This window comes from Hemibagrus wyckioides, linkage group LG07, assembly GCF_019097595.1.
Source record: "Hemibagrus wyckioides isolate EC202008001 linkage group LG07, SWU_Hwy_1.0, whole genome shotgun sequence".
NCBI classification, from domain to species: Eukaryota; Metazoa; Chordata; class Actinopteri; order Siluriformes; family Bagridae; genus Hemibagrus; species Hemibagrus wyckioides.
The window spans coordinates 21,420,604-21,448,012 of record NC_080716.1 but is presented as its reverse complement, the minus strand read 5'-3'; the positions used below and the strand labels follow the sequence as shown (position 1 = coordinate 21,448,012).

Genomic DNA, 27,409 nt, shown 5'->3' with positions numbered 1-27,409 from the left:
TTTGTTCTCCACCTTGGGGAAAATGTGAGGAATTCACCGAAGCAGACCAGAAGACTCGGAAGTAGTGTTCGGCAGGAATCTTTTTTTGGAGATCAGAACACACTGTGATGGCACTGTAGTCATCAAGTCCAGTGAAAAGGCACATACTTTGCTTTTTAAATCCCTTGAGTGGACAGGCCTTAGAAAAGGCCTAGAGGTGATACTCTTAGACAAAAACCCCCAAGGGGAGGTAGACCTCACAGGTATCAACTCCCTGTTATGACACTGCAAAAGCCTAGAGGTGATTCTAGAGACTCTTAAACAAAGCACTGAATGGGAGAAAGATCCCCGGAGTCGACCCCCTACTGTCAGCTAGTTCACGGTTCCTGATCACCGTCTGATTTGATCACCATTTGGTGGTGAGAGCTGGGATGTGTAATTAATTAATCAAAGAGCAATGTATATTACAATGGATTTTAGACTGACCTGTTTTCCTACAGGTACGAGATGGAGATGGCCATCGAAAATACAGAGCAAGAAATATTATATAGTTATACACTAACAGTGAGCAGACAGCCTAGATGAGTCACTCTTGCCCACTATAACCTAGTTTAACTTACACAGACACATCCTATTAGTCACCAGCAGCAGTCATGGGTTCTCTAGCTAAAACAACTTTATAACTGGGTAATGACACACATTCTACAACGAGGATAAACCATCCTACCTTCCCACCACAATTAGAGAATAAACAAATGCCTTACCTGTACAACAAGACAACACTAAAACTCCAACAGACCAGCAGTACAGAATAACATCGCTTCGTTTCACAGACCCCGGTCACTTTGTACTCCGGCTTTTTTCTTAACTACATTTATTATGTGCTGATGTTTGACGTATGAGGTACATGTATAAATTTCCAGCTTATTCTGGCCCGATACCCCTGACACAGCACTGATTGTGAATAGCTATTACAGGATTGTCAGGGTGACTCACAGCAGCTCAGGAACATCAGATTACACATATTACAGTTTTGTTATCTCTTCTGATTCACTAGTCTTGTTTGCTTTTTAACAGAGAATCGTATGCACTTCAGCTTTAAACAACCAAGCAGGAGAAAACTGCCTCGCACTAAGCCGATGTCTCTCAAGAGTCGCATTATCAACATGGTAAAGAGGAATCATATTCTTCAATAGCATTTTGGCTGTCAGTTGTATTGCTGAAAATAATTTATAACGCTACGTCTTTCTTCAGTCGATGACTCTGGATTCACTGTCCAATGCTTCTCATCAAACTTGTATGTGTGTTTCATTCGGACTTTTCAATCACTGTTTCTATTTTCAGTGTAAAGTATTACCACATCTTTTATATCATGTCAGGTAAATTTTCATTAATCCTTCAATACGTCGACTACTCGTGCCCATTACTAACTGAATGATGGAAGGATGGATGGATAGATGGAAAGGAGGATTGTTGGGAGGGAATGACTTACTGAGGCTACCGAGCTGCTTGATGACGGCGGCCAGAGTGCTGTTGGTGACACACTCAAGCTCACTGGACACTCGGTCAGGAAGAGCTCCCCTGCACAGGTGCCTGGGCTCAATGCTCCTCTTTACCAGTGGCATTGTGATATACTGCAGAGAGAGAGAGAGAGAGAGAAAAAGAGAGAGAAAATAAAGAATCATTATGTCTGACACAATCATGACTGTCAAGAATAGCCAAGCTATAGGACACTTAATTAAGACCTGTCAATGCCTTCTTCCAAAGCAGACTGGAAAAGAACTTAATTCAATTCAATTCAGTTTTATTTGTATAGCGCTTTTAACGATGGACATCGTCTCAAAGCAGCTTTACAGAACATAAGAAACATAGTACAAAAAGTCCAAGAATAATGTTAGACAAAATCATCCCTAATGAGCAAGACTGAGCGACTGTGGCAAGGAAAAACTCCCTTAGATGGTAAGATGAAAATACCTTGAGAGGACTCAAAAGGGAACCTCATCCTCATTTGGGTGACACCAGAGAGTGTGATTATAAATGATTATAAACAACACAGAGTGTGATTATAAATCATTATAAATAACACAGAGTGTGATTATGAATAATATCCTTAATACAATCATATACTGTCAATAGGAGTTGTGTGATGCAGATGCAGCATATGTAGAATGTTATTTTGTGTATTAATTAGGAAATTGTTGTCCTCAAAGTCCACATGGGGTTGGCATCTTCTCTTTGAATGTCCAAAAAAAGAAGAAGAAGAAGAAGAAGAAGGCAGTTCTCCATATCAAACACATCCAGTGACTGGTCAGTTCTGCTAGAAATTCCAATTCCTGACTGAAGACTGCAAAGAAATACTATTTCTTACTATTATACCTTCTTGTTTGTGCATGTAGCCTAGAAGCACAAAAAAAAACTGATGTGGATTTTCCGAATGCAATGTAATTCTCAGAAGGACCTCTGATGACTCATAAACTAGCTTTCTGCCATCTGATGTACGCTCTAAATACAGACTGACCTCTGTAGTCTAGACCTTCTGTTGGGGTATTATAATGGCATAAAGAGCATCACATTAGAGCAAGCATCCCGTCTACGAGCCTGATGCTGGTGCATGTGTACGTGTGTGTAATTACCCCTGGGGCCAATTTTCTTCTCAGGCTGTTTGTGCTGTGGCAGACAACGCAGAACAAAGATCTAATGAGTCACAGATACACGACCACACATACATAAAACCTCAGAAACGGGGGACACACACACAGACCACGCGTCATTTAGGCCGTACAAGGATAATAAAAACCTGTAAATTTGGTAATAAATGGCAGAAGACCGTTATATTAGCATACTTTAACATTCCCAAAAGCACAGTACATGTTAAGCTCAATCTATCCCAACTGGACTGTAGCACATCTGATTAAAATGTATGATTAACTGATGAGTTGGTTCAGGTGTAATGAGGTGAAGTAAATTGTGCACGAGGGACCTCCGCCTTCTTCCTGCTCTGTCTAACACTCTTCACAGAGGTGCACTGCAACATCGTAGAATTAATCGTTGACAGTCCCCACATACAAATGAAACACACACACACACACACATATACACTCATCACTGCATCCCTCAAAAGAGATATTCAACTCAATAAGAAGCTCAAATATATTTACTCTGTAACACCTAGAGTATCCGGCTAAACAGATTTATCAGTATCAATACTGATCAGCATGTCAGAGTAAGAAAAAATGATAGGCGTGGCACAAATACACACACACACACACACACAATACACAAACTTGGACACAGACTGCACTGCTTAGCAACTAGAGCGGGTCGATACCCAGTCACCAATGAGAAATGAGGAATAAGACACTGGTATTCTTATAAGCTCAGTGTGTGTGTATGTGTCTGTGTGTGTGTGTGCGTCTGTGTGTATGTGTCTGTGTGTGTGTGTGTATGCAATCACAAAACCAACCTGCAATAGTCACCTTCATGTTGCCCTCAAATGATCAGATTCTGATCATCCAAGTGTTGCATCATATGTGCAGGACCATCCATCTATCAAAATCTATTAGCGGCAAATTCGGTAGAAAGAAAAAAAGCTGTGTGTGTGTGTGTGTGTGTGTGTGTGTGTGTGTACTATCTTAACAGAGAATGTGTTCTGAATGGATATAAACAGAGCTAAGAAAGCTTGTGAGGAAGGTTCTTGGGCATCTGGGTTAGACTAGACGTGTGCACTGGGATTGGGATCCTGCAGAATGCAGCAAAAAAAGGGCCACATTGGTTTAAATTAGGCAACAAATTTGTTTATGTTTTGGGAAATAGAATCAACTAAACTAGTTAGAAAAAAAAGCCCAGCCCAGTGTACATTAGGGATTGATGATGAGAAACTGTTTTTCTGGGGTGGATATTGGTTTAGGCCACCCCCACTTTAGGTTTATAGACACCTCAATATAAGCCACATCACCCTAACAGCTAGTGACTAGTCTGACCTCACCATCTCTCCCCAACCCTATGTCATATCTAATTCAAGTCACACACCAGATAGCTTTTTGAAAGCCCAAATACATTCTCCTGAAATAAAATATTTACAGTAGTTCTGTGTTCTGTCAGTCCTGCTTTGCTTCCTTTTCTTTCTGCTCTTTATTTCACTCAGTTTCTCCATAAATAAAGCAGCCAGGCAGTCTACTGTACGTGAAGACTAGTCTGATCGGTGTGATTCTGACCACCTGGAGCGACTGCGTCGAGATCTGAGAGCTGTAGAGGATAAGTAACAGTAGGATGGGTTAATTAAGAGTACTAAAGTGCTGCTGTATTTGTGATTTCAATCTTGAGCCAATCATGCAGAGTCAGAAAGGTTTTGTCCCTTTAGTTTTTGGTATACTGAGCAGACATTTTAGATGGAATGATGAATATGACATGATTTCAGTGCTTGTTTCCTGACGTTAACATCGAGATGTCTTAAAGAAAGGATCTCTTCATGATCCAAATCATATAAGCTCACCAATTGGGCATGACGGAGGTAGTGTCAAGGCTTGGGCTTGCATGGCTGCTGGGACTGGCTCACTAATCTTTAATTGATGCTAACAACATCAAAAACGTTCACAGCGTTATCTAATTGGAAGGAAAGCCAATGAGCCAAAACATACAGCCACAGCGCAACAAAGAACTCTATCAGGGGGAAAAAAGGTGTACGGTTTTTGACTAGCCATGTCAATCACCAGCATTTCACCTCCTGAAGAGGAGACTGAAGGAAGAAGATCAAACAAAAACTGAACAAAGCTGTGGCAAAAGCCAGGAAAAGCAGCACAAAAGAGGAATGTAATGGTTTGGTGATGTCAGTGGGTCACTGGCTTGATGTACTTACTGCAAGAAAGAGATGTGTGACCCAATATTTAAATAAGGTCTATTCATGTAAAGGCGGTCTGTTCCAATACTTTTGCTTAACTACCGTTTGGTGGCCTGCTAACAAAAGTGCCATGTTCTAACTTGTTTAACAGCTGAACTTCTGATCAGTTAATTTACTTATATTCATCTATCCATTTTAAACACTTCATTGTATAGCAAAAACCAAAGATGTTGTAGCTTGGTGCTTGAGGTTTTAGACTACTGGTGGGAAAGTTGTGAGTTCGAATCCCAAAAGTCAACAAGCTGCCACTGCGGATCCCCTGAGCAAGGCCCTTAACCCTCAGTTGTATAAAATGAGATGAAATGTAAGTTGTTCTGGATAAGGGCATCTGCCGAATGCCAGAAATGTAAATTGGGAGAGGGCTGTATCTCAAACAAGCACATGTCTGTACTCATTAAGCATTCAAAATATCAGGCATTAAAGGCTATTAGTTACTAGCCAGGACAGTTCCTGTGTGACAGCACAGTCATATTTGTGTTATTCTGCTCTTCTGCACAGCGAGCAGCCTTTTACACGGTGCGATGTGCGGCTTGTAGAAATGACTGAAGCAGAATGGTGAAGAATAGACGAATGGATTTGGATGGCACTGTTCCCAAACCCCCGCCTTCCCCTGATCCCCTTTTTCCACGGCCCTGGCAAAGGCCCTTTGATGTGTGAATCTCCGTTCTCTCTGGAAGTCTCTTCTAGCTCAGCCAAAATGCAAACAAAAATGTGATGGCTTTTTCCGGCTGCTAATCCAATACGCATAAAACTGCCCCAAATCCGCACAACAGACAAGAGAGAAAATGTTACCATGGTTTCCTTTCATGTGCTTTTTTTTTTTTTTTGGTTGATCAAAAATAGGGTGAGAAAATTACTGACAGAGTGAGAGACAGAGTGAGAGAGAGAGAGAGAGCTAGAACATAGAGACACACGGACAGAGCATGTGTATTAAGACAGTGACCTCCATGTACGAAAAGAAAGAGAAGGATAGAGAAAAAAGAAAAAGAGGGAGACAGGGAGTCAGAGGAGAGGGACAAAATGAGAGAGACTGAAAAAAGACAGAAAGAAAGTCAACAAGAGGGGGAGAATGTGGGAGAGGGAGGAGAGGGGGGAGGGATGAAGAGAGCACTGCAATGGGGAAAGTTATGAAAAGGTGAGAGATTATGAATAAAACATGGCGAGCAGGAAGCAGCCTCACACAGCAAGACAGAACAAAGATTGGTTATCCTAAACACACACAAACTCAGACAGACAGGAGACTAGATGAGGATACACACTGCCTACAAATGGGCAAATAATACAGATCAAACACTATGAATTTGAGGAATATAAAAACATGATAATTTTCCATTAGAGATTCAGAAGCATCATCAAATGTGCTCAGCATGGCCCCGAGCCCGTCTAAGCTTCAACCTAAGTGGAGGATCCGAGGCAGACATAATCACGGAGGTCAAAGGTTTGCATGGAGCATCAGTGTATTCAGTGTATAGGATATATATCAGTATGAAACAGAGCCATAGCTTTAGTGACAGAGGCTATCAACATCATTAGTGGCATGCATATATATATTATTATATATACATTATATACACCGATCGATCAGGCATAACATTATGAACACCTGCCTAATATTATGTCGGTCCCCTTTTTCGCTGCCAAACCAGCCCTGACCTGTGGAGTTCATGGACTCGCTGAAGGTGTACTGTGGTATCTGGCACCAAGATGTTAGCATCAGATACTTTAAGTCCTGTAAGTTATAGGTGGAGATATTGCTGCCTCTTATATCCCTCCCACTAACAGGTGCCATGATGAGGAGATAATCAGTGTTACTCACTCGGTCATAATGTTATGCCTGATCGGTATATATATTTATTTGTGTGTTGTATTTTGCAACTGACTAAGCTGCTGTAACACAACAATTTCCCTCAGAGGATACAATAAAGTATATCTGTCTAAATGATTGGCATAAATGCTTCCGCAGGCCAATCCTCTGGCACATGTGGTCCAGTGTTATTTCAGTTCCTAAGTGTGTAAAGAGCAAAAAAAAAAGGAAGGCAGGAAGGAAATAACAGAGATCCTTGATACCTCTGGTGAGTGCAGTGAGAACATTTAGTTTACTTTGCTAATCTGTCAATGAAGCTAGCATGAAGGTGTGTATACTGTATACATACATACAGGCACACTATAGGCTATACATTTTGGCTACTACTTCTTGTTGCAGGTCATTGCACACCTACAAAAATAAACAACAGCAGTCACTATACACTAACAAGAGATAAAGAACAAACAACACAGCTTGTGGCCTGCTAGCATGAAGACAGGATTATAAACCACAGCTTATTGGATTGTCCCTGTTACTGCATGCACCGTTTTCATCGGATCTGATTATATATTTAGCATGATATCGTGCTTTCGTTATTCATGTCAGAACATTATAGAGAAAAGAAAACGAAGGGGACTTATGATTCTCTCTCATTTTGACTCATGGGTCTATCAGTATAGCTTCCATACCAACTCACAAAGTTCTAAACCTTGCTCTAAATCCATCATTCCCTCCATCCCTCCCACTCCTGTGCACTCCTGTCACACACAATTAAATGTGGTGGCCTCAGCACAATTACAAACTAGCAAAAGCCCACGTGAGCTGCTCTGTCCCCATTCCCCTCTGTGTGCCGCCCTGGTTGAGCTAGAGCTTAGAGTTAGATCTGCAGAACACATCCACTTTATCCAGCAGGGTTTGCAGTAGTGTCAGAGAAAAAGTATGTGCATGGTGTACTTACAACATACACTGGGATATTGTGTCTGAAATCAATACTACACACTCACTTTCACAACTTGGAAGTGTAATACTCACCAGCGTGGACCTTTGTGTGGTTGCAGATGAAATATATTTGCTTGTACTGGATTGAGCTCCAACATGAACGTCACTTTGGTGACTTTCCAGTACAAGAAAGCATAGAGTCAGAAAGAATAGAAATGACTTTGGAGTCTGTCATTTTCACGGTTTACATTTGGACTGTGGTTGATCAGGATCACACCTGCCTCACATCACACGCTTTATAGTGCAGTGTGATCGGTAGGAGGGTGATCAGCCCAAAAAGGCGATTTAATATCTGCTAAAAATGCAGCACACTATTACGAGGAAATCACAACTCAATATCACACTGTTTCCCTGCATGAGAGAATCATACATCTTCCACCAGTGTTGCATCAGCGTGATGAGGAAAAAAAGAGGAACCTGGGTGCGAGGTAGATTTGATAAATGTGAAAAAGGAAATGAGGGCATGGCTAAACACAGTGAAGGACACCGAAAAGTCAGAAATGACAGCTACATTAAGAAAAATCCATGACTGCTCTTTTTCCAATAACACCAGCCAAGTCTGTGGCTCTGCAGCCATGCTGAGACTAAATGACTATTTATGAGAATAAAAAAAAAAAAAAGATTGTTCCTCATTATCATAATCCGGAGCTCAGGTTGCTTTCAGTGTGGATTTTCCTGGATTCTACGGTTTCCTCCCAAAATAATTACAGTTGGTGGATTGCCAATGTCAAAATGTGCTAGCATGTAAAAGTGTACAAACATGTCCGTAGAAGCCCGAGATACACCAGACTCTCATATAAAGTGTGGTCCTGCCTCATAACTAGTGCTCCGATGGATAAACAAATGAATGAATGAATGAATGAATGAATGAATGAATGAATGAATGAATGATCAACTGTAATGGAGCATATGGGATATGTGACCCTTCAGAGGGTCAGTGCTAGGTTAGATCAAAATGTGGGCTAGGTAGGCAGCTAGCTGACAGGCTGTTAGTGAGTGTGGCTTCTTTGTGAGCTATTTGTTCCGAATCACAGCTGTGCCAATATTCGGTCTGACCGCACTCTTGCTCTGGCGATATTGCTTAATAGTAAGCCAACTGCAACAGAAGTGCCTGCTAAATTAATACATCTAACCATAGACACACTTGTAGGTCACGACTGTGACTGTTACTTGATGTTATTGCATGCTGTTAACACAATACATAGCCAAACATCCAATATAATGCCAAGAATAACATTTTCGACAGGAAAAGCACCAAGTCTGAGCGAGTGAAATCAGTATGTAAGGCTTAAATGGTACAAAATCATGCAGTAATTGTGTACTGACCTTATTTGAGAGCAAACTGAGTAGAAGATTTTCCCCCTAGTCCTCTTGTCCTGCAGCCAGTCCTCCAAATACACTGCAGGTTATGTCTGTGCTGTGAAAGTCACATGGATGTGCTAAAATCACAAGCCTCTGTATAGACCTGGTCTAATTGGAAACTCTGAAAATGGCTTCACACGTCGCTGTTGATGTTAATCAATCATCCCATATAATTAATTGCCAAGCCAGTAGGATGGGTCAGTAGTCCAGCTTGACTTTTTTAGGCTGTTAACTGCATCCAAACGCTGATGGACTTGTAACAAGCTCTGAGCCAAGATTAATGACATAAATCAATCGATTGACATCATCCATGATCACCTATGACCTAGCGCTTAGACACCTTCCCACAGAGAAAGGCTATTGATCATAGGCTGCTGCCCAGTCTTGCTGACTCAGCATGATTGGGTATATATATATATATATATATATATATATATATGCATGCGTGTGATGGTGTGTGTATGTGTGTGTGTGTGTGTATGTGTGTGTGTGAGTGAGAGAGAAAGAATAGTCATTCAAGAAAAGTCATCCAGAAAAAACACAAACATTTGACATTACAATCTATACCAACCAGGCATAACATTATGACCACCTGCCTAATATTGTGTTGGTCCCCCTTTCGTTGCCAAAACAGCCCTGACCCGTCCTGCACTGTGTATTCTGACACCTTTCTATCAGAACCAGCATTAACGTCTTCAGCAATTTGAGCAACAGTAGCTCGTCTGTTGGATCGGATCACACGGGCCAGCCTTCACTCCCCACGTGCATCAATGAGCCTTGACTGCCCATGACCCTGTCACCGGTTCTCCACTGTTCCTTCCTTGGACCACTTTTGATTGATACTGACCACTGCAGACCGGGAAGAGCTGCAGTTTTGGAGATGCTCTGATCCAGTGGTCTAGTCATCACAATTTGGCCCTTCATCAAACTCGCTCAAATCCTTGCCCATTTTTCCTGCTTCTAACACATCAACTTTGAGGAAAAATGTTCACTTGCTGCCTAATATATCCCACCCACTAACAGGTGCCATGATGAGGAGATCATCAGTGTTATTCACTTCACCTCTCACTGCTCATAATGTTATGCCTGATCGGTGTATATTCACAGTGGGCATTTATTTCAGACTGTATATGTTTGTGAGAGACAGACAACTCGATAAAGGACAATCCTGTTATGCCTCATGCCGGCTCTAAACAGTGTTATTCCTCTGTTGCTGTTTTCAATAGAGCCACCATGCTTGCACTTTGCTTTTTGGGCTGCTCACAGAGGACAAAGCTGTTTATCCCACACAGAGCGAGAGAGAGAATGGCAAATACAGCCACAAGACAAGACAAAGACACAGTCAAAGACACACAAATGTAACAGGTTATAGCGCCAAAAACAACAAGCAAATCAGGGTTTAAAATGAGAGATGAGCCAAGACAAGTCAGGATTTTGCCCTGTATCACATACCGTGAAATTACAAGCCCAGATGGACAATCTAAAAAGCTTCTACATTTGACCGATTTTAAAAGAATGTAAGACTCATTCCAGATGCAAAACCCAGACCTCCTCAGTAACATCCTCTCAAAGGACAACACAGAATTCCTGAAAAGATCTTCCTCTCTCTTTCTGTCATATAAACGAGTTCTGGACCAGATTTCCAGAGATGCCCTGGTATCCACAACAAATAAAACACTACAGAAAAGACATTTACGCGTGTTTAACAACGTAGGACATGGAACTATTTGCTTCAACTCGCTCAGGTACTAAAAATATCAGGACATGGGTCTGACAGTTGTGTCTTGTTGCCCAGTTGTGCCCTGTTAGAGTTAGTTTACACAAATAACTATTTTGAAAGTAAATCTTTAAAGGTATAGACGACCTTATACGACTTTCTAACTAAATATGATATTGTGCTATCACATTTGTACCATATGGCCCTTCTCTATATTAAATGCCACGGCAAAAGAAGTCCCTAAGTACAAGGCAGCCAATGAAGAACAAATGAAGAACAAATGTTTAGATGTAATGTTACAAGAACACCAATTAATGTGTGATGTAGTACATTTATAAAGAGTGAACATAAAAAAATATCACATTTGTGGCCTTGGATTTAACACTTTTTTTTGCATTCGAGGCGCTGAGCTGTCGCGCGCGCGCGCAGGTGACACTATCTACTCCACAGCGCGAGCGCGAGTGCGCGTGCGCCCGTCCAGTGTACAGTACAAAACAAGAGCAAACATTCGCCAGGCTTCACAATAAAGGACATTTTCAAATAGATCGCGGACATTTGGACACCTGAATCCTATATAAGCAGTATATGTGAGGTCAATGGACAAAAAAAAAATCTATCAGACGTATATGCATAATGCGAGCTTGATAAATTAAATGCGAGCACACGCGCGCGCGCGCACACACACACACACAGATCATTAAAATAATTATTCAGAGTGAAGAGAAACTGCAGACTCAGGTGAGTGAAATGACAACACTGACAAACTCGACGCTGGTTAACGTGCCACACATTACATAGCTTTGTTTTTTCCCCCTCTGTCAGCGATTTTAGACAGAAACTGGCTGCACGATTTCTCAGATATTTACAGTCACCGTTTTTTCCCCCCATACCGACCAAGCAAGAGGAGCATTAAGTCTCCGAGGTTAGCATTAGCTGCTTAGCCTACAGAAATAACACCGATTAAATGCTCGTTTTATTTACCTTCACGCCGCAGACGTTAGGCACGCGCTTATCTCGCACTTTTCGCTACGTCTCCGTTTTCTTCTTCTTGTTTCGTCTTTTTCCTTCTCACATAGCTTCCTGTAGTCCCCGGCTGCACGGTTTTCGCATTATGCTGATGTGAATAGCAGTCATTTGACAGTGTGTTTGGGGTTTGAGGCTCTGTGTGTGTGTGTGTGTGTGTCCGATGCTGACTGTATCTGCATGTGTGTTTCCTTGGCAGCGTTGACTCTTCCGAGCGAACGGAGCGCTGCTCTGCGCATGCGTAGCACTACAGCACTACAGCACTAGACCACCACCCCAGCTGTACACTGGGGAGATGCGCGAGGTGCAGACAGTCTTTACAGTGAACACGTGCTAATATATATATATATATATATATATATATATATATATATATATATATATATATTTAAAAGGGAGCGTTTGGTTTGAAAGTTATTTAAAAAATACGGTAGATGGTAGTATTAGACTAGAATTTCAGAGCCTGGATCTTAGGGGTAGATGGTTAAGTTAAAACCACCTAGCTTGATGTACAGATATTACAAAGTGACTTCGAGAAGAAGAAGAAGAAGAAGAAGAAGATGTTTATCTCGATCATCATCATCCAAGTGTTCCTGGGACAGGCACCAAATCCACCAAAACCCTGGCCAGGGGATATAGTCACTGAAATTAAATGCGTATGTAGAAGAAGAAGAAGAAGAAGAAGAAGAAGAAGATGAAGAGTTACCTGCAATGTCCATCCAATCTCCATCCAGGCCTAGTGTTCCTGGGACAGACACCAGATCCACCAAAACCCTGGCCAGGATATAGTCACGGAAACTAAATGATTATGAAGAAGAAGAAGAAGATGATGATGAAGAAGAAGAAGGGGAAGGGGTGGTGAAGGAAGCAAGGTAGGAAGAAAAACAGAAAAAAGAAATCAAAGACAAAGATCTCGGTCTCTAGCAGGATCTGTCAGTTACCAGATATGGTTGGATTAGGTATAATGGACAGAATATTGTAGCTTTATTACAATCCCACCATTTGTTTGTTTGTTCATTCATACTGCCATTCACTCACCTTTAGTAACCTGGTCAGGGATGCAGTGGATCGTTGGATATGGAATGGTGGAACTCTAGGGATAAGGCACACACACACACACACACACCTGGAGCCAATTTACAGCCAATAAATCCACTTACCATCATGTTTTTAGAAGGTGGGAGGAAACCGGAGAACCCAGAGGAATCCCACACAGACACTTAAAGAACAAGTGAAACTTCACACAGACAGTAACCTGAGCACCGAGGACTGCTCTTGGCTTCTGTAGAGCTCTGGGGTGGTACGGCTATGCTGCATCACTGACTAAACTGCAACCTCATGATGATGCTTTCATTTGGTTTAGGGAGGTTGGCTTGTTTTGTGTCTTTTGGATGTTTTTGGATGCAGTCTGCCTTTTGGTGAGGGATTAGCAGGGTATTAGTTTGTACAGTATTTGACTGAACTATACAAATTGTGCTACAGTATAATACGCTTTGAGTACAACCTAATGCCTAATATTGAGCCTGAATTATCATATCCTTCAGGAAGTGCATATAATGTATGGATAAATTATGTTAGAAATCGGAGTCTGTATTAGAAATTGCAGTGAAATATTAACCCTACTGACTTCTTGACCTGGCTGCAAGTCAGCTTTAACAACACTCCTGTTACTATATTTTACACCTCTTTAAGTGCAAAACCTTTGCTCTTACATAGAAATGATGAAATAAACAAGCTATTTATTATGAAATGTTCCTTAAATAGACAAAATGTGTATTTGTATGGTCACTGTCATGAGACAATTTAAAGAGATAAAACTTTGCATTGAACTGGAGCTATTAAACCGTGTCTTTGGCTAAAAATGATCTGCCACGCCACTGATAAAACAAGTGAGAAGAGCAGGTGTGCTTGTTTTTACTGAATTCAGTAAGCCGAGCAAACATTAATTTAATTTCAGTCGATTGTTGTATGTCTAGAGCAGTGACTCAAAGCTACCCATGCAAGGCCGTAGTTTACACAGTATATTGTTTTTCCTCTTCTGCTTATCATCTCGATAAAACCGTGAAACACATTAAACATGTTTATATTGTCGTATTTATTATGCTTAGGTTGGTTGGTGATTTAGTTCCTGTGGAAAGTGGGAGAAAAATATGAACCGTCTTAATCATGGGTGATAATCAGCTCATCATTGTTCAACATCACGATAAAGAGAAATCATATTCTATATAAGCTTATATGAGACTCACCACACAGACTAGTTAGTGATGTACTAGGTGGCAAGCACAATGGTGGCGATGGTGCTGAACGCTGAAGCTTGAAACCTGATCTGTTTGTCCGGAGTGTAGATGAAGGGGTGAGAGAGCCGCATAGACTAAAGGACTAAAGCACTGCTGCATCACGGCCTTTAGGTAGAGCTGCATTCTCACTGGCACTAGTAAGGGACTGAATAACATTAGAGGTAATGAAGTAATGAATAAAAATAGAAATGACATTGAAGACGTTTCTCTTGAAATTATTCATCATAAATCTTTTGCACAGTCGAAGAACTCATATCGATTATAAATACTGGGTGGATTTCTCCTTTAAGGACATACCGGCATCGATCAAAACACGGACACGAATGATCATGGAAGTTTATTAAATAAATAGCAGCATCACAAAAAAAGGTTGTGTAAATGATTGAGAAGTGATTTGAACAAACATTCACAGGTTTTGGTATAAAATGGCAGTTTGAATGAAGGGTCTTTAATATATACTGAGTACTAAAATTCTACACACTCACAAAACAACAAGCATTTACAGCATTTTTACACAACAACACACGACTATAGCTCCTCTGAACACATGGTTTGGATCTGACAGATTAGGTTTCGCTGTTTGAGATGTGGCTTTTCATCACCCTACAGCAGAAATCACGTTTCTGGTCATGCATTCGGTGTAGTTCTGCTGAGTGTTTGCACTTCATTGCTAACACCACTAGAAAACTGACAATCAGAGAGAATTCTCCAACTATTCTTGCATTGATTCAGGAAGTAACCTTTGACAGTGTAACGTTTTTTTTTCTACGTACATCTAAACCACGTCTCAAACCTTTGACATTATGACTTGAAGCACAGCTCTGATGCCGTACTGTAGATAGCCAACACACTGCATGCTTTGATTAGAAATGATCTTTAAGATTTGAACTGCATTCCATTCTACAGATTTGCCAAGGATACACAATTACAGGTGGGTTTGTGGGTTATGAGACCATCTCAGGACTTCTTTAGGCCTTTTCACTTCTACTCTGCCGGGTTATTATGTGAAATAAAACGCTCCAGATCCTGCTTTTCCAAAATGCATTGATTATTATGCATAGATAGTCCTAGGCTGTTACCCACCAATGATTGAAAGGTATATGGATACAAACATATGTCATGTATGTAATGAAAACATCATTTATTCCCAAGCTTTGATGGACTTGGTGTAGATAATTTAACGCCTGATAGTTTTTTTTTGTTTTTTTTTGGGGGGGGGTGGTGAATGTAGGTCAGCCTCCTTATTCTCGCATCTCAGACGCCATCTGTCATTTTTGTAAAGAACCACATGAGGGAGCTGGAGCTCTCTCTTTGGAAGCCACGTTGCTTATTCTCACTGTTCTATATTGTTTTATTGAAAAACTAGATTAAGCCATGCAACACTTTATGGCATTCAGATATCTGAACCTGTTCAAACACATCATCATATAGATTGTTTTTTTAAAACTCCCACACAGTGTCCTGGATTGTCTTAATGCATGTGAACCAGGTTAGTCCCTGATGCTGTAAATGATCCCCCTCGTGCTCCACCAGCATACATTCTACAGTGTGGTGACCGCCAGCCCCGGTGCTGGTGCGGGTTCCATTGGGGTGGCGCTTCCTTGAGTAAAAAAAAGGAGAACACAGACACACAGAGATGATCCTGGTGGCCATGCTACAGCAGACAGCTCAGTCATAGTGAATCAAACACTGCTGGTGTGCTCTGCCAGAGTATGGCAGCTGTTGACGGATAGCGCCGACACTCCTGTTTGCATCTCTATCCCAAGATGAGTGTCAATGTCAGGCAGCTCCAGTTTCTGAATTGTGTTACCGTCTCCATTGCGGCAGTTACTGTTCCGGTCAACGTCTACGCAAATTAGAAGCGGCGTGACGGCGGCTTGAGATGGGCATGGAACATGAATGGCCACAGGCTTGAGTCGGACTCCGCTGTACCGGCAGCGCATATAGCTGGAGAAGGCACGCCTGTAGGTCTTATTGAAGAGAGTGTACACCAGAGGGTTCACACCCGAGGAGATGTAGCCCACCCACACAAATACGTTAAGCAGGTCAGAGAGCAGGGGATCATTGCATGCGCCACGACACAGCACAGACAACACGTTAGTGATGAAGAATGGGCACCACATGAGCAGGAAGAGGAAGAACACAACACCCAGGACCTTGGAGGCCCGCCGCTCGTTTTTGATGGCCTGCATCATGCCACGACGGCCGTGGGATACAGCCGGAGAGCTGAGCTGAGACGGTGCCTCTGAGCCAGCCACCATGGAAATGCTGTCGGGTGTCGATGGGCTCAGCGAATTCCCCATCCGTAGACAGTTCAGGCTGCTACGACGGGAGGGGACAGGGGGCGGAGCCAGCTGAGACGAGGATGCGGCTGATGGCTGCAAGGGCTGCTGGGAAGAGGCTTTAGCCTCATACAGGAAGACAGAGGCTTGACGCTGAAGGGCTTGGACCGTTAAACAGTATGTGACCACCATGATGACAAGAGGAATGAAGAAAGCGACGAAGGAGCCGACCAACACGAAGCGCTCCTCGTTCAACATACAGCTTCCGTTTACAAAGACTTTATCTGTGTTGCGGAGCCCGATCACAGGAATAGGCGTAGAGATACCTAAGAACACAGAAAAAGAGAGGATTAAATAATAATAATGACAGTATAGGTGTGATATATACATATATCTTATTATACTATTATATATACATATATCATATCTTATTACACATATATTATTACTGCATTTCAATATTGTCAGGCACTGTATTAGGCATAACATTATGAGCACCTGCCTAATATTGTGTTGGTCCCCCTTTTGCTGCCAAAACAGCCCTGACCCATCAAGGCCTGGACTCTGTGATATCTGGCACCAAGATGTTAACAGCAGATCCTCCATGGGCCCCACCTCGCAACTTACAGGACTTTTGATTGATAATGACCACTGCAGACCGGGAACACTCCACAAGCGCTGCAGTTTTGGAAATGCTCTGATCCAGTGGTCTAGCCATCACAGTTTGGCCCTTCATCAAACTCGCTCAAATCCTTACACTTGTCCATTTTTCCTGCTTCTAACACATCAACTTTGAGGACAAAATGTTCACTTGCTGCCTAATATATCCCACCCACTAACAGGTGCCATGATGAGGAGATAATCAGTGTTATTCACTTCACCTGTCAGTGCTCATAATGTTATGCTTGATCGGTGTACATTGTCTTATAAAACGCATCAAGTTATTTTTCCTCTGATGAAGTAAAAAGTTGTAGATTGTATTTACGTCTCAATTCCACTTCCATCAGTTCTGAACATTCATAAGCAGACAGTTGAAAACTAACATTTTCAATGGTGATGGCAACCAGATAAAGAAAAACAACCAGATAAAGGAAAAAATGACTGAAAAACTGTAACAGCAATAGCACACTCATTTCTAGGACTTGGATATCTAGGAGTCAGTGAAATAACATTACTCTAGTGAATTAGCTAACTAATGGCATGCTCAACGAAGGGAGAAGTATGCGTTAAATCCGTACACACAGACGTCTTTGAAAGCAGAAAAGAAAGTTTACCCAATAGTCACTGAGACTTTTTCCATAGGGGGGAAAAATGTATTTATTCTCCACAGGAATTATACTCCGGATCCTCAGCCAGTGCTAAAAGAGAGTTCTCAGAGATACCCTGTGCCTGTCTCCTGATACTTAACCTACACAATCAAATGAACTGTGAAGCCATTAGACAGCACACTTTGGCTATAATCCCAATCTAAATGGAAGCTAGATTGAAAGTATGTATAAAATATGAGTAATAGAGTAGTTTGTGTCTTCCTGCTTCTCTTTTCTTACAGCTTGTAACAGCTTGTAAAAGTGGAATGAGATTTTATCTCTGTTGTTGAACTGATGAAACCACACTTAGCTTTCCAATGTCCACAGTGTAAGTACAGCTAACACCGTTTTAAACCCATATGCAAAACAAGGAAAATCCAATATAGCCCCTGTCACATTAAAACTACTCTGGTAGAACAGGATCACAAAAGAAAATCCCTTCCATTAAACACCAGATGCTCTTTTATATTGCAGATCTCACTTTCTAATGGCTGGGTAAGTGCACAGTCTATTCCTTTAGGGATGATGAATCAGAGCCACAGCAGACAGGTATAATTCTCTTTATGAATCTAGATAGGTAATTGAATAAACAATAGACTGCAGTTTAGATAACAGATGGCAATGTGTTCGTAATGCTAATGAACAGAAAGCTATGAGTTGGTGGTTTGAGCGCATTGTCTTGATGAATACTGGCTGAAATATGAAACACAACCACTATCAATAACCCGCAATGTCCCTACGGAAGCTCCTTGGTACAGATAAGAGCTTTTTCTTTCTCTAACTTTGGGAAAATAGAATGGTGTGTCAGGATGTAATGTATAACTGCCTTCTGGCGCTTAACCTCCCACACAGGTATATGTGCCATGACTTATGTTCCTGAAAACTTTCTCAAAATGTAACATGACTTGTTTTTTTACAACAGACAGCAAAATGGTAGAAATTGTGATGTGATGGGCTGGTTTAAGTAATTCTGCTGATCTCCTGGGATTTTCAGTCTCTAGCGTTTATGCAGGATGGTGCAAAAAAAAACAAAAACAAACCATGATCTTCAGTTCTGCAGGTGGAAATGCCTTGGTGATAAGATAGGTCAGAGGACAATGGCTCTGGTTCAAGGTAACAGGAAGGTTATGTAAACTGAAATATCCACTCTTTACAACCGCGGTGATCAGAAAAGCATCTCAGAATACATAGCCTTGTGGCGGTCTAGCCAAAACATTAAGCAACCGCATCAGCCAAAGACTTTAAGAAAAATACATTTTATTTACATAGTGCCTTTATCAATCAAGGTCAGTTGACAGAGGAAACTTTCCATTTGAGCTAGGAGGTTAAGGGTTAAAAGTTTTGGTTAATTTCAGACTCTCTGCTTGAGTTCTTCCAATCACTAGCTCTGAGGCTGCAGTGGGCACAGGTTCACCAAAACTGCTCAAGCTGAAGATTGGAAAAAGGTCCAGGCACTGAAACAAAAGGCACTGAGCCAGAGAGTCAGCCACTGACCTATTACTCTCACCTGCCTAGCCCTGGATAAATCAGACTTTTCCACTGTAAAGTAACTTTGAGTTTTATAAAGGAGCTATAGAAATACACAATGTGTAGTATTATTCATATGAATTTTCTTTATATAAAAGTCATAAATTTATATACACCATTCAGGCATAACATTATAACCACTGCCAGGTGAAGTGAGTAACTCTGATGATCTCCTCATCATGGCACCTGTTAGTGGGTGGGATATATTAGGCAGCAAGTGAACATTTTGTCCTCAAAGTTGATGTGTTAGAAGCAGGAAAAATGGGCAAGCGTAAGGATTTGAGCGAGTTGGACCAAATTGTGATGGCTAGACCACTGGATCAGAGCATCTCCAAAACTGCAGCTCTTGAGGGGTGTTCCCGGTCTGTAGTGGTCAGTATCTATCAAAAGTATCCTTTAACTCCTGAACGTCCTTTAATCCCTGTAAGTATCCTTTAAGTCCTGTAATTTGCGAGGTGGGGCCCATGAATGATCTGCGCTAACATCTTGGTACCAGATACCACAGCACACCTTCAGGGATCTAGTGGGGTCCATGCCTTGACAGGTCAGGGCTGTTTTGGCGGCAAAAGGGGGACCAACACAATATTAATGTTATGCCTGATTGGTGTATGTAGCTCTGCATTTTAAGTAGCACCATGGTTTCAATCCACCAGCTATATATGGTAGAAATGACAATAAAAGCTTCTTGACTTGTTGAGTGAATATGGTATGTCATATGCAAATAGCTGTGGGCTTGTCTTTAATGGACATTCCTTGTGAACTGTTTCTGCATCTCTGGAAAGAGACAAAGAAGCTAAAGCTATTTGGTTAATACAATCAACAGACATCATCTGGTTTGGAGTGCACTACACTACTTGGGACACAAGTGGGCAGTCTACACCTCTGAGAGCAGTGAGAGAACATTCTGAGTCGTAATACTGCTGTAAGCTGCACTTCACATGGTGTCTCCTAACACCTCATAGTGAGTGCTGGGGATTCCTAGTGGATTGGATATTTCCTACCCTTAGTTTACACACAGATCTGGAATTACAGCATGAAGACAAACTTTATATCCCTGTGATAATGTTAAAAGATAAATAACATGTAGGAAAGATCCATTTACCAAACATTTAAACCTGGGTTATGAACTTATATCATGATTAAAACAGACTCACACATATACATATAGTCTCAAACAATCCAAACATATTCCACAAAGTTTTTATCCATACTTGCGAGATCAGCTACTGGGCTGATATGGTGTGAACACTAATTGATATATTGAAGCCACGAGATAAGCTTCCTGTAGCCTCCAGTAGCCATGAAATCATTAACGCATAGCAGATATTTTTTTTAAGATGAGATTTGAAAATGAGCGAGCCAGAAATATCGATCCGATTCTCATAGCAAACAGACTTTTTCTCCTCTATATTAACACCGAATAATTAACTAGGAGGTCGTGTATTAAGTACGTCGATCCCACAACAATCATTTGTGCTCTCAAGTTACACAATTTATGGCATGACTTGGGAGTCTCATGGCCACAACATAATAATTCATGGCCAGAGAGACATTTGTGGCCTCGAAATATTAACTCATAGCTTCAATGTGTTTATTCACAGCCATGCCTTAATAAAAAAATAAATAAAAATCCGCCATGTCTTACATACGAGCTGCCTTGCATTCGAAAATGAATGGAAGAAAACAGCATTCGGGCGAAAACAACACAATTACGTGCTGTTATAAAGTATATCCTACTCTCACACCTTCTGTCTTGCATCACACGCTATGATCTCTACATTCAGTTAACTCGTATAATCGCCTTGTTTGCGCTTGTATGTCAATATATTTGTAAGTGCTATCTTTCATTGCTGTTGTTCTTTGGCTGTGAGTCACAGAAATGAACAGTTGATATGTTAACACCTCGCATTACTATTCTCACAGGCTCACAGACTGCACTAGAAAAATCCATCTTGATAAGGCTAGTCATTATTCTGCATCTGTTACCGAGAGTAGCAGATCTGTCTGTTCAGATTTCCTTCAATCACTAAATACACACGTTGCTGTTACGACTAGATAAATATTTAGCATATTTTTTTTAGATTGTAAACTACAAATATTAATGATTAGCTGTATCCACTTGATCAGGAACACTTCTACTCATTCGTGCAATCAGTCAATCATGCAGACACGAGCCAAGAGGTTAAGGGAATATTCACATCATATCAAATTAAAAAAAAATTCAATTTCAATTTTTATTTGTCACACAATCGTACACAGTATGATATGCTTACACGACTGTTATGACCCAAGGAAAAGGAATAAGGACAGAACAAAAGACAAGGATAAAATAATAAAAAAAAAAAAAAATACGAAATATAAAAAATAAGATTACGAATTATACTAAAATACGAAATATAAAATATAAAAACAAGTTCACAGTAAGCAAAAAAATATAATAGAATAAAAATAGAATAAAATGTAATAAATATAAATAAGTAAGGTATGTATATATGTATATAGAATATGTATATAAAATAAGATAGAACATGTATATAGGAAGTGTAAAATACAACAACTGTGATGCAAAATTATATAAAATTATAAAATTATATAAAGTGAATAGTGTGGGTTGATTTGAATATTTAGGAGCTAGTGATCTCCTGCTGAACACCCGGTCTTCAGTGTTAGTGAGGCTGTGCTTAATAGCCTAACCTGATGTGGTCTTCTGCTGATCTACCTCGAAGTTTAATGTGTGGTGTGATCTGAGATGCTTTTCTGGTCAGCACGGTTGTACAGAGTGGTCACCTAAGACACCATAGCCTACGGGTCTCCAACCTAAAGCTACTTCGACCAAAATGAAGATGGCCATGAGCTACTCATGTTATATTATTAGTAACATTTATTTACATAAACCAAACCAGCCGAATAAGCTATTTAGGTGTGAACTTAAACTATAGCGTTTCTTGTGCAATGAAGATCAACGATACTCAAATCAGCCCTTCTGGCATCAACAACCATGCCATGCCACAGTCACACATGTTTGATGCTGACTGAAGCTCATGCATTGACCTGCATTTGTATGATTTTTGGTACTTTGTGCTGCTGTCACATGACTGATCATTTGCCTGATGAGCAAGTGCTCTTTGGCGAGTGAACCGTTCACAGTACTGAGATATAGAGTACTTAGTTCTCTGCACTCAAGCGACTTCTTTTAAGATTCATATCTTAATTCCTGCATTGAATGAACAGACCTGGTGTCACTGATTCAGAGCGCCATTCAAAGAAACCAGCTGACCTGAACACGCAATATTCAGTACTACACCCAACCCGGTGTCTGTAAACACCTCCAAATCAATTTCATAATCCCAAAGGACACGTGAACCTGCACAATTCAGTTCTGCTCCCAACTCATTAGACATCAATTTTACCATTTAAACTGACAGTTAATTTAAAACAAAATAAAAACTAATCTGCATGGCTTGCAACTAAAGTAAACCAGATTAAAGGGTTTATTTTAGGATTAATTCTTCTAGGCTCATTTAAATTAAATTAGGCTTCACCTTCTTGTCTATTCTGTTCCACGCTCCTGTAGGCTAATCTTGCTTTAGACTGCTCTTGAGCAGAGGAATTCTGTCCATCGTCCCTAGCGTAAACTGGTTTCTTCTCTCTTAAATAACAAATCTCACAGCTAATATAATAATGACGTTTTTATTCTCCTATTCCTCCATGATGAGCAGTGAGTTTTTGGGAAAGCACCTTACGATTGATGTTGCATCAGTGGTGTTACTGCTTCAGCTGTCAGCGTGCTTCCTCAATGAAGATGTACTGAGCTTGAGGAGGTGTTAATATTTTTTTTATCACTTTTTACAAGCTGCAAAGCCACCAACTGGGTTATTGTTACTATGTCTAGCGTCAAAATTCGCAGACGTGATGATCCTTTATATTTGTTATTTTATTTTTCCATGCAATCGTTGCACTCTCCTTTTCTTTCTTTTTATTTCGCCGAAAAAAATGCCACAACATCTAGCGGATAATCGTAGGAGTGAGAAACGGCAAAAAAGCCTAACTTCATACATATCTGCGGTTTAGTCAACACACGACCCAGGCTGTGGGTGAATGTAAGCTCTGACCTATAGAGATGGTCCAGACGGCGGCGATTTTCAGCATGGCTTTGGTGCGGGAGTTGAAGCGGCTGTGTTGGATGGGGTTGCAGATAGCCACGTAGCGGTCCAGAGAGATGGCACACAGGTGCATGATGGAGGCCGTGGAGAAAAGCACATCCAGGTAGATCCAGATCGGGCACAGAGCTTCAGGAAGCGGCCACGCATAGTCTAGAGCAAAGGGAATACACGCAATAGGTTCTGATGAAAAAAAGCTTTTAGATGTACTTTTTCTAATTAGCCTAATGATTTTCATTAAACATTCGGATCTAATGGTTTCCAAGAGTCCACTTATTGCATGTAGATTACCATTAATGCTGTGGGTTTTTTTTTTTTTTTATTCCTTTGCAGATATCCTGCAGTGCAGGATCATTACACATACATATACAAACTCATCATCAGACATCAGGCTCATGTTGCACGCTTTTTAAATCCCATTAGCAAACCATCAAATCCAGCTCCAATCAGTTACACATCACCAGTTAAACCATCACGACTTAAACACAAAACACCATGACCTATAGAATCCTGTGTCTTTTAGCATGCTTAACTATAAATTAGAAGAGTGTGAGAGAGGAAGAAGACGTAGAAGAAGAAATTAGATTCTTTACACTGCATTATTAAAAAGTTAGGTTTAAACCAATTTAAGCTGAGCTGGATGAAATAAGAGTCTCGGGAAAAGGGGAAAGGAGAAGAAATGGTTACGCCGTGGTAATTAGCAGATTCTAGAAAAGAAACAAGATCAAAGTCTAGTACATTAGACTTTTGTACGAAAATAAGGGTCAAGCGTATGAAATAAAATAAATTGATAAATAAATAAATAAATAAATAAAATAAATTAATTAAATAAAAAAAAATAAAAAAATAAAAAAATAAATAAAATAAAATAAAATAAAATAAAATAAAATAAAATAAAATTAAATAAAGTAAAATTAAATAAAATTAAGTAAAATTAAATCAAATTAAATTAAATAAACAATGGAAGAGAGACTGGAAACTGGAAGAGAGATCAAAGCTGCCATTTGAAACACTGGGTAAATATTTCCCATATGATGTCCCACAACATTTAATCTGACCGTTTTGAAGTTCATCGACTGTAACAATGAAGGACTTAATAACAATAAGCTTCACACAGATGTTACATTATACAGCAGATTAGAGAAAGAGGTCTGAAGCAGCGTTTCACACAACCAAGCCTAGATTTGACTTAAAGATCAATTTTAATTTGATTAGATTTTGATCTTAAATGTTTGGAAATAAAATAGTGGTTTTATATCATTTTAAAATTCACATTCAGTTATTTTAGACAGAGCAGAAGGTTGTGCTTAAATCCTGAGCTCTTTTTTTTGTTGTGGAGTTTCTGTGTATGTTCTCTCCATCTTCATATGGCTTTTTATCAGGTTCTCCTTACTCAAGCCTTGACCCCAGTTTTATTGGGACATCCTCCAGATCCACAACAACCCAGCCCAAGATAAATTAGCTACTGAAGATGAATATTCTGACATTTAATTCTGGCTAGTAATATTATATTTAGTGATTATATTCAAGTAAAAACTGAATGCCACCTGTAATACCATCATATCCCGCTAGACCACTGCATTAGAGAATCCTGTTGTCTGAGACTCTAAATTTTCTAAATTGTCCTTGCAGGCTTTATTTCCGTGTGGTTTCCTTTATTCCCATCAAGGTCTGTGGATTTGAAGCTCATGCAGCCAGCTCTGCTCTTCGCACTCAAGATAGACAATGTGAAAGGCATTATGTCCTCCAGCTCCAATTTTTCTTCTCTCTGATCAAGATTTCACTCACGATTTTCCAGGGTCTCCCCTGTTCTGTGTCATTACAGCTCAGCAGCAGCCTGCTAAGACATGAATGAATTATAAGATTAAAGAGAGAGAGAGAGAGAGAGAGAGAGATGGGCTATGGAGAAATAGAGGAGAATGGAGAAAAGAAAGGACACAAGCAGATGATATAATGATGATGGTGATGATGACAGAACCTGAGAAAGAAGGTGGACTATAAAAGTAGCGTCATGTGGTATGTCATGTATATCATAAGAGTGACTGAATCTATGATGGATATACACCGATCAGCCATAACATTAAAACCATTGACTGAGGTTTTTAATTGATGATCAGAAAAATGGGAAAGTGTAAAAATCTGAGCAACTTTGACAAGGGGAAATTGTGATGGCTAGATGACGATCTCCAAAACGGCAGGTCTTTTGGAGTGTTCCTGGTAAGCAGTGGTTAGTATCTACCAACATTGGTCCAAGAAAAGACAAGCAGCGAACTGAAGACAATAAAATCCAATAACAATGATAGAGCATTTAAGGAAATGAGCGTAAATGTGGCCACGAGGTGTATTAGCAGATTTAAATCACTATTTAATGAAAATAGACCCAATGTCCATTACTAAGGTAGTAATTATAGCAGAAGGGGGTGAGGTTTTTCAGGAGTCTTTAGCACAAGGGTGGTGTTTGGAGAGTTACAGATGTGACTAATGTGGCAAAGCCGAAAGGAACGCGCTGCCCAGTTATTTGTCTTTAGAACCTGCATATCAATGGCATTGCCAGAAATGTATTTCAAGGGGGTGATGAGGAAATATGCCAAATCACTGAATGATCTGTACAGTTAAATTGATCAATTTGATGCATTCATGCATTTGAGGTGGATTCCAGGCAGCAGTAGGAGCAGCGTTGGTGTTCTATAAAATAGCCTCATGACAATTCCACTGAAAATGATTCAAATGACATGCCAGAAATGGACATCTTATCTCTGAAAACCAGATCTACTTTTCATTTTTCTCCTGAAGTGGACCTCCAGTTCTTTCATCGACTGTCACCTCACCATCCCTGAACTGTATCAAGCTGCCTCTTAAACAGAATTAGGGAAAATGCTTGAATCTTATTGGTTAATGCTGTTTCACAGCTTAGCAGATGCTAGCCAATAAAATTTCATGTGTGAGGTGATGGAGAATTTCATTGGGGTTTATTAACATATTTATACCTCAATTTCTTTGCAAATCAATATTTGAGAATTCCTGCTGCACTGTAGAATTGAAGCCTTTTATTATCTCCACACATACATTACAGAACAGCAGAATACTTTTCTTCACATATCCCAGCTGAGGAAGTTGGGGTCAGTGTACAGGGGCAGCTATGATACAGCCCCCCTGGAGCAAAGAAGGTTAAGGGCCTAGCTCAATTGCTCAACAATGGCCACTTGGCAGTGCTGGGGCTTGAACCCCAACCTTCCAATCAACAGCCCAGAGCCTTAATCACTTGAGCTACCACTGCCCCATGGTGTTCTAGGGCAAGGTGTGTTGGGTATGTAAGGTGTTACATTAACATTTGGCCCTTTGTATACATTTTGTCAGGGATTTCAACCTTCCTGAACCCCCATGCCACCCCCCTTTCTACTCCTGAATGGCAGACATTGTTACAGCCATGTATTTAACACTCCATTTATTGTTCTTTTAAACTCTTAAGCTGGCTAAATCACAGACATTTTAGAGCAATCTTCCTTACGGTAAAGACTGTAAGCACAGGACAAATTTAAATCTCCAAGGCTCATTGCTCAGTGAACGTTTAGAACCTTTACACAATGTAATTTTCAGCCTTCCCACTATATAGCTTAGTTCATTTTTCAGTTGCAGCTCATTGGTCAGTGAATAAAGATTTCATTCTAGGAAAAAGAAAAAAAAAGAGGCTCTGTCCTGAAAACGTATGACAGCAAATAAATCAGAAAGCCAATTCCAACAGGAGGACAGGGGCACTCAGTATAAAAGCATCAGATGTAATGATTCAGCATGGTTATTTACCCGTGTTCTTACATGAAAAACGGCGCATGGTGCGACAGCCTTTTTTTTTGAATGTTACTGCTGTTTTAGCAGCACGGAGCCCAGCATGACTCTTTCTCCATGCTGATTCATTTAAAAACAGCTAACTCGACGATATTTCTTTTACTTTCTGGGGCTCTGAAACAGCAGTGAGCAGAATTATTAATAACCAGTCCAGACAGCTCTATTGTGTTTACTTATGAATGATTGATGAAACTGACAGAAGATAAGAAGCA

General features: G+C 40.4%; 2 protein-coding genes across 11 annotated transcripts in view; both read right to left on the bottom strand.

The window, feature by feature from the left end:
- The window catches only part of zgc:109889 (uncharacterized protein LOC553542 homolog), a 29,661-nt gene extending 17,657 nt beyond the window's left edge, over window positions 1–12,004 (bottom strand). Inside the window, exons 1-3 of one of the 4 annotated variants that reach the window (XM_058395977.1) lie at window positions 11,740–12,004; window positions 9,006–9,428; window positions 1,472–1,613 (exon numbers count right to left, since the gene is read on the bottom strand). In XM_058395977.1, coding sequence (XP_058251960.1) covers window positions 1,472–1,604 — 133 coding nt within the window. In that variant the 5' untranslated portion in view covers window positions 1,605–1,613; window positions 9,006–9,428; window positions 11,740–12,004. The remainder of the gene's footprint in view (window positions 1–1,471; window positions 1,614–9,005; window positions 9,429–11,739) is intronic. The other 3 variants (XM_058395978.1, XM_058395976.1, XM_058395979.1) reach the window with 3 other exon arrangements.
- Window positions 12,005–14,415: 2,411 nt separating this feature from the next.
- Window positions 14,416–27,409, bottom strand: part of htr2cl1 (5-hydroxytryptamine (serotonin) receptor 2C, G protein-coupled-like 1) — a 151,679-nt gene continuing 138,685 nt past the window's right edge. For all 7 annotated transcript variants that reach the window (XM_058393742.1, XM_058393740.1, XM_058393741.1 and 4 more), the window contains 2 exons: window positions 23,307–23,507; window positions 14,416–16,686 (listed from right to left, as the gene is read on the bottom strand). In XM_058393742.1, coding sequence (XP_058249725.1) covers window positions 15,761–16,686; window positions 23,307–23,507 — 1,127 coding nt within the window. In that variant the 3' untranslated portion in view covers window positions 14,416–15,760. The remainder of the gene's footprint in view (window positions 16,687–23,306; window positions 23,508–27,409) is intronic.